The sequence below is a fragment of the Lathamus discolor genome, chromosome 2 (genome assembly GCF_037157495.1).
Source record: "Lathamus discolor isolate bLatDis1 chromosome 2, bLatDis1.hap1, whole genome shotgun sequence".
Classification (NCBI taxonomy): Eukaryota; Metazoa; Chordata; class Aves; order Psittaciformes; family Psittacidae; genus Lathamus; species Lathamus discolor.
The window spans coordinates 136,318,081-136,331,787 of NC_088885.1; the positions used below are offsets into that span (position 1 = coordinate 136,318,081).

A 13,707-nucleotide genomic window follows, 5' to 3' on the forward strand; every position below is an offset into this window, starting at 1 on the left:
ACACTCTACACAACACTTAGCCTACTATAACCCTTTTCATATATACATCTCCCAGCCCTGCACAAAGGAGAAAGTAAAAGCTATTTTAGAAGTAATTTAGGAAGCTTAAAAACCAGCCAGTCACTGTGAAATTTATTAGCATCTTTTCTAAGCCTCACTTCAACTGCCAGTTTATTGAAAAGTGTTATTCTAGTAAAATCCTTAAAAGGAATGTCTCGAGGCTTTCAATGCCTACAAAGGACACTTGTAAAGTTAGCTGTTCTCATTAGTATAGAGAGGCTAGGATTTGGGGAGGGGAGAGTGGAGGGGGAGAAGGGGAATGCAGAATCAAGGCATAATTATCAGTGTTGAAAAAATTCAAGTCAACCATGCCAGCTCACAGAATTTAGGCCAATGGCCATACATATACTTTTAACGGCAGTTGTGTAATAACAACTCAGGCTTCATCAGTTATGTTCGGTTTTCAGCTTGTTTCCCCCAGCTCTTTTAGTGAACATAATTAAACACCTCATCCTAGGGTTCAAATTCAGTGTCAGCACAACACATACCTATCTGCCTGAGCATTCAAAGCACAAACACAACAGCAGCTAGATTTTTAGTTGGTGGCTAGCAGTTATATTTGAAACCTTCTTTTTTTACATTATATTGAACTTTCTTTTTTCTTGGATTAAGAAAGAAACAAGAAAATTGCAAATAAAAATTTATTTGAAGTAAGGACAACCTACACATAGCATTATTGCATTCAAAGATAAGAATGGCAGATCCGAATCCTTTCCAAACTGTGCAAAACGCCACAAAAGCAGCGTAAGTTATGAGAAAAAGGACTTCGGATGTTAGTAATTAAGGTTCTAAAATGCACTGCACTTCTTCCTTTGCTTTGATAGAGAAAAACTGCATTCTACTTATAAATTAATCAAGATAAAGCTAATAATAACATCACATACTGTTCCTAGTGCATAAGGAATTCAGTGAGACATTATTAAAACCCTGAGCATCAGTTTCTATCAGTAGCTGGGAGCAGAGAAAGAAATCTGAAATATTTTGTGGATTTAATGTATTCTTGGAAGAACTAATCACACAAGTAAACGTAGCTGCTCAAATTGCTCTCTTGGACAAAGGCAAACATCTTCCATTTTCTTTCATGTGGGATTGCTACCTTCTTCAAAGGAGCAGCTTTTTACCTCAAATTGAGTGGGGGCTGGGAGATTGTTATGATCCCCTCTGTCTGGGTGTTCAGTTCTGATCTTGAAGCTCATTCTTTGACTCCTAAAAACCTAATGTAGGATTTAGCCAAGAAAGCTATGCAGAACAGCTATCGGAACTTAATCACCCCCAGCATCAAATCCTATGTTTTACATGTATTTTTTTAAACTACTGCTGCCTAGACATCTCTCCCTGCCTTTCGAGAGTCTTCTCCCCAGAGAAAGAAAAACCCCCAAACAAGTAACCAACACAAGCCCTGTTCTTTCCCCAGTACACGACGCCCAATTTTGGTTTCAGTATGATTTGACGTAGAAATTCCAACAGCCACATTCTCGGCTGCTCGAAGGGGCGTCTCACAGCTCACGCATGAACACTGCTGGCAAACAAAGGGGCTCAGTTGCATCTCTGTGCATTAATAACCGGTGTCCCACTGCATCACACTATGCGGACTGCTGTGGGGATTTCTTCCCCCCTTTCTGTCTGCAAAATGGAGATCTTGCCACTGAAAGATCAAGAGGAACGTGCCTCCTGGAGCATCATCCGTAGAGTTTTGTTCTCGTGAACCAAAATTCACTTCCCCTTCACAATGAGACACAGAGCCGAAAATAAAAACAAGACCACGTTTATTCAGTACAGACAGGTTAATTAAGACAGCAAGTCCTGTAAACCAGGAACACATTTCAAACACTCCGGTACGAAGTGCAATATTTAATCAACAGCTGCATCCTGTATTTGAGCCATTGAGTTTGTTGGGGAAGGATGGATTCGGGGCTTTCTCTTTTTTTGTTCGTTTCCTTTTTGGTAGGAAAAAAAAAAAACTTGTTTCGGCTACGTGAACAATGCATCTCCAATGCCGGCTCCATTCACTCATCAGGCTTTACAACTGTTAAGTCCAGCTGCCTTCCAGCTTTGATATTCACATTTTTGTTTAAAACTGCTTCATACCGTCACAACGGGGAAATCATAAACGTTAAAATAATAATCAGAAAAGCCCAAACAAAAACCCCAAACCCGCCGGGAGGGCGAAGGCACCCCCCGCCCCCCCCCGCCGGGGTCAGCGACTATTATTGCAAATGGCTCCTGGGAGACGGAGCAGCCCCGCGGCGGCCGCGGACCGGCTGCAGGGGGGGCCGGAGCCCCGGCCGGGCTGCCCGCAGGGGGGGAGGAGGAGGAGCTACCGGGGCGGCGGGGGGGCACACACAACAGCAGCTCGGGCGGGCGGCATGCGCGGCCTCCACCGGCTGGCGAGCGGCGGCGGGGCTCGGCGCGGCCCCGGGGATGACCTTGGGGGGTGAGGGGAGGCACACCCGGCCCGCCCCAACCGACCCCGCCGCGCTCGGTCCCCCCCCCACACCCCCGACAGCGGGAGGGGGACCCTACCGCAGCGGGAGACTTACATCGCGGCGGAGCCAGCACCGCGCTCCCGCAGTCCGCCCGGCCCGGGGCCCCCGCCGCCGCTAGCGGCCGCGCTCCTCCGCTCCCGCTGCCACCGCCGCTCGTCCCTGCCGGCTACTGCCGGGGCTGCACACCCGCCGCTTCGGCCGCCTCGCCGTCCGCGCCGCTGCTCCCCGCCGAGGCGCTGCCGCTGGAGGTCGTGGAGGCTGCCGCCGCCGCCGCCGCCGCCGCCGCCGCTAGCTGCAGCCGGCGGACGGCTTCTTTGATGAGGTTGCCGGAGAGGATGAGCTGCTGCAGGAGCCGGTGGGGGTCCTCCTCGTCCGCCGGCCCGTCGCCCGGTCCCGGCGGGGGCTGCTTCCTCCGGCGGGCGGCGCTCCGCAGCCAGCCCCGTCCGCACAGCTGCTTGGTGACCCGCTGGTGGCCGCTCCGGTCCGGCCGCGGCGGCTCGGGGGGCTGCTGGTGGGCTTGCGGCGGGAGCGGTCCCCTGGGCGCCAGCAGCCCGCCGCCGCCGCTGCAGCGGGGCGAGTAGGGGGCGGCGCGGTCGCGGGCGCTGCCCGGCCCCAGGTGCTTGGGGTTGCGGGGCGCCGGCGGCGCCCGCTGCGCGCTCAGCTGCAGCACCTCGCCCAGCTTGGCCACCAGCGCGTCCACCTCCTTCGGGCCCGCCTGCCCCACGGCGACCGAGCGCTCCAGCAGCAGGAAGCGCTCGCCCGGGCGGCACGGCATCTCGCCCGGCGCCCTGCCGCGCCGCAGCCGCAGCGGGACTGGGGCCGCCGCCCGCCGCCCCGCGCGCACGCGAGCACACGCGGCTCCGGCGGCTGCGGTTGAAGCTGGAGCTCGGCCCGCTGGCGTTGGTTTGTAAACAATGGGTGACGCGAGGTCCCGGGCGCCTCCCACTGCGCCGCGCGGGGGGGGAAGCCCTCGAGGCCAACCGCCCGCCGCGCTCTCCCTGCGCCGGCACCCCTTGAGGAGGGTGGACAGCACTGACCCACCGGTGCAGAGATGGCTTTCACGGCCGGAGACCGCGGGCTGAGCGAGGCTGCCCTTCGTCCATCGGCTGCGCCGGTCCTTTCGTTTCCCCCCCCCGGTCTGCGTGCCGCGTGGACCGGTCCGCTTTCAAACCCCGCACCTCGGGTCTCGGAGGCGGGGCCGGGGTGATTGGCAGGAGGGGTGTGAGGGGGCGGGGCGGCCGCCGGCTGAGGGAGGCGCGGGCCGGGCCCGGGCGTCCTGCGCCGTCTCCTTGCCCCAGTGAAGGCGGCCGGGGCGCCGCGGGGCGAGGGCCGCCCGGGCGCAGAAGGGTTTAAAGCTGCCCCGCGGGGGTTCCTCCGGGGGCCCGGACCGCCTCCCCCGCGATCAGTACCGCGGCTGTATGCGCTGTGTGCTCCCTTCCGCGCCGCACGTGGAAGCGGTGCTGCGTTCTCCTACACGAGCGCTGGCATTACGCACCGGTGCCTTCCAAAGCGGATCATCAAACAGCGTTGCAATTCCCATTGCAGTTGTGTCTGCAAGGTTCGGTTCTGAGATCGCAACACCTTCGTGGGACAGGGCCCAGTTCTGCCGTCAGCCCGTGCTGCTGCCGGTTCACACCTGGCAATGGTGCGATTAGTCCATCAGCCTGGTACGCTGCTGTGCCCTCGTGTCCGGCTGCACATTGGTTTGAGGTTTAGTTCCGTGGCACAGAATTGGCCTTTGGGGTCTTACTTTCCATCACTAGAGTTAGGGCCATGAAGCAAGTCTGTGTGGTGGTCTCTTGGGCCTTCTACCTACTTGTGGTTACTTCATCGCATGGATCAGGGCTCTGCCCTGCCTTTCCCTGTCCCAGACCCTTGCCATGACTCCATCTCCAGGGAACCACTAGTACAGTGGAAGTTGCTCACACGTGTAACTGCCGTCACCACCGTGCCCTTGATTAATCAGTGAGCGGCTGGCAAAGGAGAGGGCATGTCCTTTCCTATTTTCAGCACCTTCTTGGCTGTTCAAACTCAGATCAGATTGTTCTACAGATGATGAAAAAAGATCTTGTTTCTCCATTCCAAAGTGTTTTTAAGAAAACGCTTCTACCTACTATGCAGTATCTTTTCAAGTGAAATAAAGGAAGGCCTACATAGATGCAGTGGATGGCTCTACTTCAGCTTCAAGGGAGATCTATATTCAGAGCACTTCTGAGTAGGTAATCTGGTATTCTGTACAAGCAAAACTGCAATAAACCAGTACAGCTTATTCCAGCCTTTTCTTCTCCTCCCACAAAAGCAAAATAAGCTATACCAGCAAAAGCTCAGTGCTGCCTGTGATTACATCTACACCTGGGGCTTTCATGAGCCCAGCAATGATAATCACAAATCGCGCTTCATTGCATCCCTAGCCAACAGCAGCTCTGGGAAAAGTTTGCAGGATAGAGCAGATCAGTGCTACAGATAGGGAGCTCAGAGCTCAGTGATTAGCAGAATCCTGATGTCCTCAGACCTTTTTTAACAAGACCAGGGATGCCTGATTGAAAACCAACTCAGTATCTGCTGAGTATTTTAGGACTAAACACACTGACAACATTTATGTTGAATGCTACTAATTAGGGTTAGTAGTTTTACCAGCTCAACAAAATAAGTGTCACCGATTTGTATTATCTGCATGAGGTTATCAGGAGAAGGGCATTTCAGACTCTGTGCTTCTAGAGGAATAGGGGAACTTCAGCCTTTGCCTTGGTATTCTGACTGCTGTTTTGCCAGTAAGAGTGAAGGAAAAGAGCCAAAAAGCTGGAGAAGACAGTATATCCTATGTCAGGTCTGAAGCTCCCCCTCAAGGGTTTGCATGGGGAAACTACATCAAGGAGGGCTCAGTATGAATTTACATCGTAATCACATCTGTGGAGTGAGATCTCTGCATGTCCACACCTGGAGACTTTTCTGGCATTAAAACCCAATCCATGCCAGAAGCAGGACTAAAGTCTCTGAAGCCACCATGGGATGTTCCCGTCAGAAATCACTACTATGGTTTGTGAACTGTTAGCTGTTTGTTAGTCCCTTTCTGTAGAAATGAGAACTTCATGAGCGTGACAGGACTGGCTGCCAGGTCAACCCTGACAAAAATCTGGTTCTCCAGTTGTAGCCACCAGGTCTTTTGGCTGAGTTCCAAGTTAGCTATAGCAAGCTATTCTTATTTAGGCTGGGAGAATCACAGCTGGTTTATCATACTTTCTGTTCCGCTGCTGGTGATGAGTTCTGCTGCACCGCTTTTACTTCAGCAGTTTACTACAATAATTTCAATGAAAAAAAGTCCAAACCCCAAGCATTAAGGATGGGGGCAGGTTCTTTTAAAAAGAAAAGGATGACAAGAGTTGCAAAACTGTTGACAAGATTTTTCTGACCGCTGACAACATTTTCCTGGGCAGTAGTTTGACAAAGAGCTTTGCCACATTTCTTTTTTTTCCTGGATATGTTTCTCTTAATTGTCTGTTTCTGTTCTGGGACTGCCAAAATTCCCACTGCAAATTGTTCTCTAAGTCATTCTATTAGCAAGATGTTACAGTTGCAAACAATAATTGGTTCCTTTATATTATTGTTGTTCATCTGCACTCCCACTTTATCTGTTCACAGTTTTAGAAAACAGTCTTTACATACACTTGACTTTCAGATGTCCTAGCAGAGGACAATGTCTGAGTTTCATAAACAGGTACTAATTGTATTAATTATGCAGCCATCTAGAAAATTTAGACATAAATTTATAATATTTCCTGAGGGTACATTTTATTTTCAGAATATAAAGGTAAATTCATGAATCTTACCTTTTGTGCTGATCCTGAGAAGGTGGACAGCTGGATGTGAATTCTGAGCTTTAAACCTGTTAAGGATGAAGAAAGAAAACCCTTAAATCCTTTAAAGTCCACAATTGAGCGTAGCCTGAGTCCTTCCACTACAAGTACGTGTTCAGGATCGTGTGCATGTTCTAACTTGTACAGAAACCCAGTAACCCAAACAATGTGAAATGAGGAATAATATTTAATTTGCACAGGTGTTTACATTTCAAACCCTTATGCCGGAATTGCGTGATCTGTGATCTCAGACTTCAGTGTTGTATGTAGAAATAAACCAGGTTGGTAAGTTCCTGATAGAAACTAGGTAGTGTTGCATCACAATGGTAAAGTATTTGTAGTGTTGTTTACAAAACACTAAGAGGGCCTTGAACCTAGTGAACCCAGTGACTAGGAGGTCTTTTCTGTCCATCCTTTCTTCAGGCATTTCTCACGTCTTTTATTTTTGACAGAACTGCTCTCATATCTATTAAAAATGCAGAGCTTCTGTTCATAACAATAGTGCAAATAAAGGATGCTTGTGCAACGTAAATTTCCTGTGCACACTTTAAATGCAGAATGTGGAGAGGCCAGAACACCATCTGAATAAAACGAGTTTAGATTCCCCAATAATAATTTTGCAACCTACATTTATAATAGATTTCCAAGAACAAAAGGCATTCCTTTAGAAATAGCTGAGGTTGCTAAGTGACATAAATGTATTTACTGTGTTGCAACTTGCAAAAGCCAAATGCATTAGAACTGGGGAATTAATAAGCAGAAATGTTATGAGTCTTACCGTGACTCCCAGGGTAAATATAAACCTGTTGGCCAACAGCTCTATGTGGTTTTGAATGCCCAGTCTGAGGCCTTAGTGGAAACAGGAAACATCAGTTGGTTTTGAAAACATAGGCTTTCATTCCTGAGCAATTCAAATACTCACATTTTGTCCCAGCACAAGAACCTGAATTCAGATGTACGGAATTTGTTTCTTTCATGTATTGTTTCTGTTCATCTCCAGCCAATTACCTAAGAATTTGCATGTAAGAACACTGCTTCCTAGCAAGGCTGGGACCTACATCATCAGCCGTGATGCTGAGTTGCTTCTTTTTGCTGAAGTTATCACTGTTTCTTACATATTTTAAACACAAACACACAAAAGAGGTCTTCAGGGGAAAAGCTAAAGCTGGTACCTTCTTTTACCTTCTCACCTTCTTCTAAGTGTCTGACACACCAAACTTCTGTATCCCAGCTCGTCCATGTGATCAGGACACGTGTGCCCCTTGGAGGGACCACAAGAACCTTTCATTGGCCTGATAAGCTGATCCTCCCTTTCTCTAAGCTGCAGAACCACCCTCCTTTGATACACTCAAGATGCTGTCAATTCCCTGTGCCTGCCCCGAATGTACAAAGGTGCCTGGTGTGCAGGGATTGCTTCAGAAGAGTGCATTAAGCTACCTGTTTATTAGGAGTTGCCAGGCTGCCTTGCGCAACAGCCTCTGCTAGTTTAGGAATGAGACAGCAGGCGTGGGAAAGGAGCCTGCAGACGTCTCAGGGATGTACTAAACTACAGGGCAACCACGTCTTTGTTTGTTTATTCAAATAATTGACTCACTTCCAGCTTTCCTGATAACCGGAATACATTTTAGTGGTAGCATTATATCGTAAGCAATGGGCCAGCATAATCCATCGTATGGGCTCTTATGGATTTTCCATATTGCAGTTCTTGTGAATAATTTCTATTTGTCTGATCTTTTCAAAGATTAAAATATAGGAAGTGGAGATGAAAGTGAAAGATTGAATCAATCCCAAAATCCCATGAAATAGACTTTGGTGACATCTCTTGAAAAATGCCAGACTTTGGAAATTCACCTTTTGTCAAAATTCCTTGCATATTTCTGTATGTCCCAACAAAATCCCCATGCTTGCCATTATACTTTCAGTTGGTAATTGTTTGTTAACCAGACACGTCTCCTGACAGTTCTGTTAAAACAAGCCTGTCTACAGTGAATAAACTAATATAAAATGATTACAAGGGATGTGTCTCACACAGTATGTAGGCCAAAAATAAAAGAAGGCTCTTATCTAATTGTGTTTGAAGTAGACTTGTCTAAAATTAAGGGAGCACTTGTCCCACAAGGACCAGAGCCAATGCCACTGAATCAATGGGACCTAGGCACGACTGTTAGCTTTCTTCATCAAAATCCCTCCTTCAAGAGTACTTTCAATATTAAACCATTAGAAAAAGATGACTGTTACTTGAAAAAAAGAAAACCAGGCACCATCTGAGATCTGATAACCCCTTTTTGTTTCCAATCTGAGCTGTGGTGTTTGCCTAATTTAGGGCATGGATTTGCTTCTCACAGAAGCGTGAGTAACCTTTGAGTGAGACACATCTTGGGGCAGCTGCTGTGGTTATAGATATGGTTACATTCCTTCTTTCTACTCCCTGACCTCAGCTCATCGAGTTTTTCCCTTTTTTTTTGTGGTATTACTCATCTCCTTGTGAATTCCTCAGTTTTCCTGCTCATTCTAGTCCTGCACAGCACTATAATGTCCATTTGTGGTACTCAGTATGAAGTTTGATCTTTGCTATTTTTCTCTGTGAGATTCTGCGAATAGCAAAAGATTTCAAAGCCAATGAACTTCAAATCCATTTTTCAAAGTCTTATTAGCCCCTCAGAACAAGCCCCTCTTGAAACACATTGCCTTCCTCTCTCTAAAAAAATATGAATGTGACAGCCTCATTCCACTTTACCACCCCCCTTTTTACCTGAAACAGTCCTTTCGATCTGCTTGCAATCCTTTTTTTGTGTATTTTTTTCATTAACTTTTAAAAATCCACATGCATTTGTGAAGAAGTGGCTTATTTCAAGCCTTTTTCTTTTACCTTGTCTGCTTGTTTTATCTTCCAGCCACCTATTAGGGCAGCCTGATTTTCCCTTATTAAATCAAGCCAATATATTTAGACAGTGAATTTCCCAATAGCAAAGTCAACAAACAAGATCGAAAAATTATTACGCAGTAATAATTTCCATCACATTAGCAACCGTGTTTTCCTGTGTATTCTGTTTAGAGCTAAGTTCACCCTCAGTGGATACAGAAAAACCTTTAGGTTGCAAACCTTTCAGCATATAATATTTTTCATGAGATCCTTGAGTGCTATTATACATGCATAATTTATAGTAAGTATCACAGGTCATGTCACTTGCGTCCTTCTGATGCAGGACTTTCAATAGAATCATAGAATAGTTAGGGTTGGAAAGGACCTTAAGATCATCTAGTTCCAACCCCCCCTGCTATGGGCAGGGACACCTCACACTAAACCATCCCACACAAGGCTTTGTCCAGCCTGGCCTTGAACACCGCCAGGGATGGAGCACTCACAACCTCCCTGGACAGCCCATTCCAGTGCCTCACCACCCTAACAGGAAAGAATTTCAAGGTCTTTGCCTGGAGAGGTTCCTGCCTCATTCACTTTTCCTCTCTTCAGGGTCCTGCTGAACCCCCACAGATCACAGCCAAGGACACCCACACCAACCATTATTTTAAATCACAGAGCACCAGGTTGGAAGGGACCTCAAAGATCATCTCATCCAACCTTTCTTGGCAAAAGCACTGGCTAGATAAGATGGCCCAGCACCCTGCCAAATGAATCTTGAAGGTGTCCAATATCGGGGAATCCACCACCTCCTTGGGGAGATTATTCTAATGGCTGATTGCTCCCATTGAGAATTTTTTTCCTCGTGTCTGTGCCCAGTCAGAATCTCCCCAGCAGCAACTTGTACCTATCACCCCTCGTCTTTTCCATGTGGCTGACTCCTTGTAAAAAGGGAGTCTCCGTCTTCTTTGTAGCCACCCTTTAAATACTAAAACATGGTGATAAGGTCTCCCTTGAGCCTTCTTTTCTCTCGGCTGAACAAACCCAGTTCTCTCAGGCTTTCCTCATACACAGGCTTCCCAGTCTTTTGATCTCCTCTATCACCCTTCTCTGGACCTCTCCAGTCTATCCACATCTTTTTTTGTCGAGCAGGGACCAAAGCTGGCTGTGCTACTAATGCTGTCCCAGGCATGAGCAGAAGCCCTCTGGCAATAAGGAAGGAGGAATGGGAAGGCATTGGAAGACCAACAGCATTCAAATGGTGCAAAACGGTGCTCACAGTGCAGAGTATCTGACAAGACAGACACTTTAATATCAGCCTATATCTTCCTGTTAAACTCACTGCCTCAAATCAAAAGCAAATGCATGCCCAGACTTCATATTTTTTATGTAGACAGGATTCCAGTTATAGCTGGAATATGTTAAAGCTTAAGTTAGCTTTGCAGTGAAATTAAGCCCAAAGAGCTTATCAACAGAAACCTTGATTACAAAATTGACTTAAAACTGTATAAAGTAGATCTGCTGGCACAATTCTATTTTAGCAATGAAGACAGGACCCTGAAGGCCAACATTTCTAAGGCAATTTGTCCAGGAAAGAAACACCCCTTTTCAGTTAATGAACCATTTTATAAAGCACTTAATGCTATTAACTTTCATTATAACTTTCCTATAAAATACACATTAGGTCACCATCTTCAGCTAGGAAGTCATCACTCAAGTTATATACCATTGGCATTATGAGTTCACATATTTCTGAAGTTCTCTTCTTTGCTCCTTTCTCAAATTTACCTACACGATCCACTTTAAAATGGTTCCTATTTGAAGTTTGTGTTTCTTACTGAGTATCAAGCCGCAAGAGGAAAACTCCCCACCGCATTTGCCAGAATTCATTGTTGTTGCAGCCTGGTGGGTTTTACTACTTTCATTTAATGTTCGGTTGAATAAGAAAGTAAATTGAGCAAAACAGTGCTAGAAGCAGAAGTTGCAACATGATTTGTGGGGACACAAATTTAGACATGAACAACAAAGCTAGGAACCAGGGAAGCTGGACATGATGTGCCTATATGCTTGAGACTTACCTTCCTTCTACTTCAAAATCATACCTTACCTGAAACATTACCCACAAAGCAGAACAAAACTAGTTTAAAAATATCAAAAGGAAGAACTCCCATGGCGGTTCCAGCCCTGTGATAACTTTCTTCCTCACAGCTTTCTTACTCTTCGTGTTTATGCAGACTCTTATCAGCACTGGGTATTGCATAGTGTGCAACAGCAAACTGTGGCACATTGGAGCAGGGATTGCACTGCAGAAGATAAAATGTTAATGATTATTATTAAGGTTTTTCTGGGATCCCCCTATGCACTGTTATTATCACTACTGCTGTCATTCAGCTGTTGAACTCTCCATGCTTTGCTTATTGATGCCTCTGCAACTGAAGTAGGTAGAATATTAAACTGAAGAAATTTCTTGAAGAGAATGTGAATCTAAATGGCTCTTCCTTCATAAAATCATTCTGAAAGAACTGTGCAGTCCCCAGATCCCAGAGGGAAAGCTCTTCTAAGATACCAAAAGAGGAAGACAGTTCCATTGCTCAATAAGAAACCCCTTGGCAATGACGAGCAGAAGGGAGTGACCACATGAATATTTCCTGGGCTGATGTACCCCAACTTTTGCAGGGGTGTTGTAAGGTGACTTGTGTAACTTGTGGGTAGTCTGGCCAGCACCTCATTGTGGAGATGCCTTCTGATAATGACCTAAGTCAACCTAATGGCAAATTACCTTTGAAAGCCCCTCCCCACCTGCACCTCTCTCTGTGTTTCTAACACATCTCTTCTGCTGGCCCTGGTGCTCTTTGGAGCCACAGCCAGCCAGATCAGAGGGCTCAGCCAGCAGAAAACTAAGCCTGCAAAAAAAGCCAAGAGTTTTGTATCAGTTTTATATCAGCTTAGGTTTCTGCACAGGATTATTTACAGTTTGATGTACATCTCAGGGAAAGAGCTTGCAAAAAGCATGGCTAGCAGGCAGGAGGGGGAGTGGGACTTCTTTCAGCTATAAGTTTGGCTTAACTAAATCATAAACCTGTGGGTGGATTTTCCCCAAGACACTGACTTTGGCAGTGAAGCTCTTTTAAGAAGTGTGTGGCCTGCTCCATTCCCAGCTGATTGCTCCTGCCCTTGTACTGAAATTCACAGCCTCCTCAGCTGAGTCCATGCATCATCCTCCATAGGGCTAAATTGGGCTGTGGCTCAAGGTACATACTTCTTACACAACAGCAGGGGTGATGAGCTGTGGTGTAAGACCAGGAGTGAGCAGCTGAAGGCCATAGGACAGGAACTTTAACCGGTGTGGTTCCTGGGGCCAGTCTCTCATGAAACTGCAACTGGAGGGATCACATGGGATCATGTTCCTTAAATTCATCAGCATCTGCAATTCCTCTGTGTTTATTAATTAAAGGAAATGCTCTGTGTGGCAGCTACAGCAGTGTATTCAGTTTTCTCCACAGAAAATGTTCTGCTGCGGGAACAAATTGATGCATATTTATTATGGCATACTATTGTGGGCTTGTATATGACACCACAGTTGTACATAAATCAGTCTTGAAGCATAGACTGACATCACAGAGAGGACCCTAATACAACTGTAGTACAGTTAGTAGGGCTTACTGCTCCATGGATCTCCTTTGCAAAATGGACCTGTGCGGATCTGCTCAGCACAGACTTACTAGTTCATGTTACCACTCTTCAAAATCCATTGCTTTTGTTGTGATTTAGGAATAAACAAAAGTCCAATTTCTTCCATGCTGACAATAAAGCGTAGTTAATGTTGGGGAAAAAATCTCCTGAAGAGTGACTATATTTAGACTTGGGCTGAAGTGCCTGAAGGTGTGGTCTTCACAGGCAATCTCAGCGTTTCACTGTGAGTTTGTGTGCAGACAAGCCTCCAAAAAAGGTGTGATTCTGATGCAACCGTGTGACTTGCAGAACTGGTGTCTGAGGCAAGGACCAGTCACAAAAAAGAGGTACCTTTTTTGAGGCTGGTGTAAGGGGCGAGTGAGCTTTTTGGACCTCTGCTGCTGAGAAAACTTCATAAAGTACTTTACTTATAAAAGAGTTTCTGCTTGGAGAGTGTGGCAAAGTTCAAACTAATTATTCACTACTATGAGTCAACTCTTTTCTCATTCTTAGATATTTGAATTGCCCAGCTTACAATGAATGCCTTCTCTTACTACAGCCGAGACAGACTGTGTAATGGATTTTGGCAGATCCCCTCCCACCCCTTGCCAATATCTAAAGGAGACTAATACTGCTGGTAAAAAATTTATGAAGAACTTCACACACATAGTTTCTCATTCTGATAATAAGGCAAACACGAATATGATGGAAAACATTTTCTTTCTGAACTTATTTGTTGTGTATCTGTTGCTGTTTGGAGCAACAAAGAAGCCAT

At 46.4% G+C, this 13,707-nt stretch overlaps 1 protein-coding gene across 1 annotated transcript; it reads right to left on the reverse strand.

The window, feature by feature from the left end:
• Nucleotides 1-1,809: 1,809 nt before the first annotated feature.
• On the reverse strand, nucleotides 1,810-6,548 carry LOC136008826 (GSK-3-binding protein-like). Its single transcript, XM_065668608.1, has 2 exons — nucleotides 6,374-6,548; nucleotides 1,810-4,792 (listed from the first exon to the last, which is right to left on the reverse strand). The coding sequence occupies exon 2, from the start codon at nucleotides 3,319-3,321 to the stop codon at nucleotides 2,713-2,715; it is 609 nt and encodes a 202-aa protein (XP_065524680.1). The 5' UTR covers nucleotides 3,322-4,792; nucleotides 6,374-6,548; the 3' UTR covers nucleotides 1,810-2,712.
• Nucleotides 6,549-13,707: the final 7,159 nt, after the last annotated feature.

Coding starts and splice junctions, on each gene's coding strand:
- LOC136008826 (XM_065668608.1), bottom strand. CDS start 3,321: ATGCCGTGCCGCCCGGGCGAGCGCTTCCTGCTGCTGGAGCGCTCGGTC.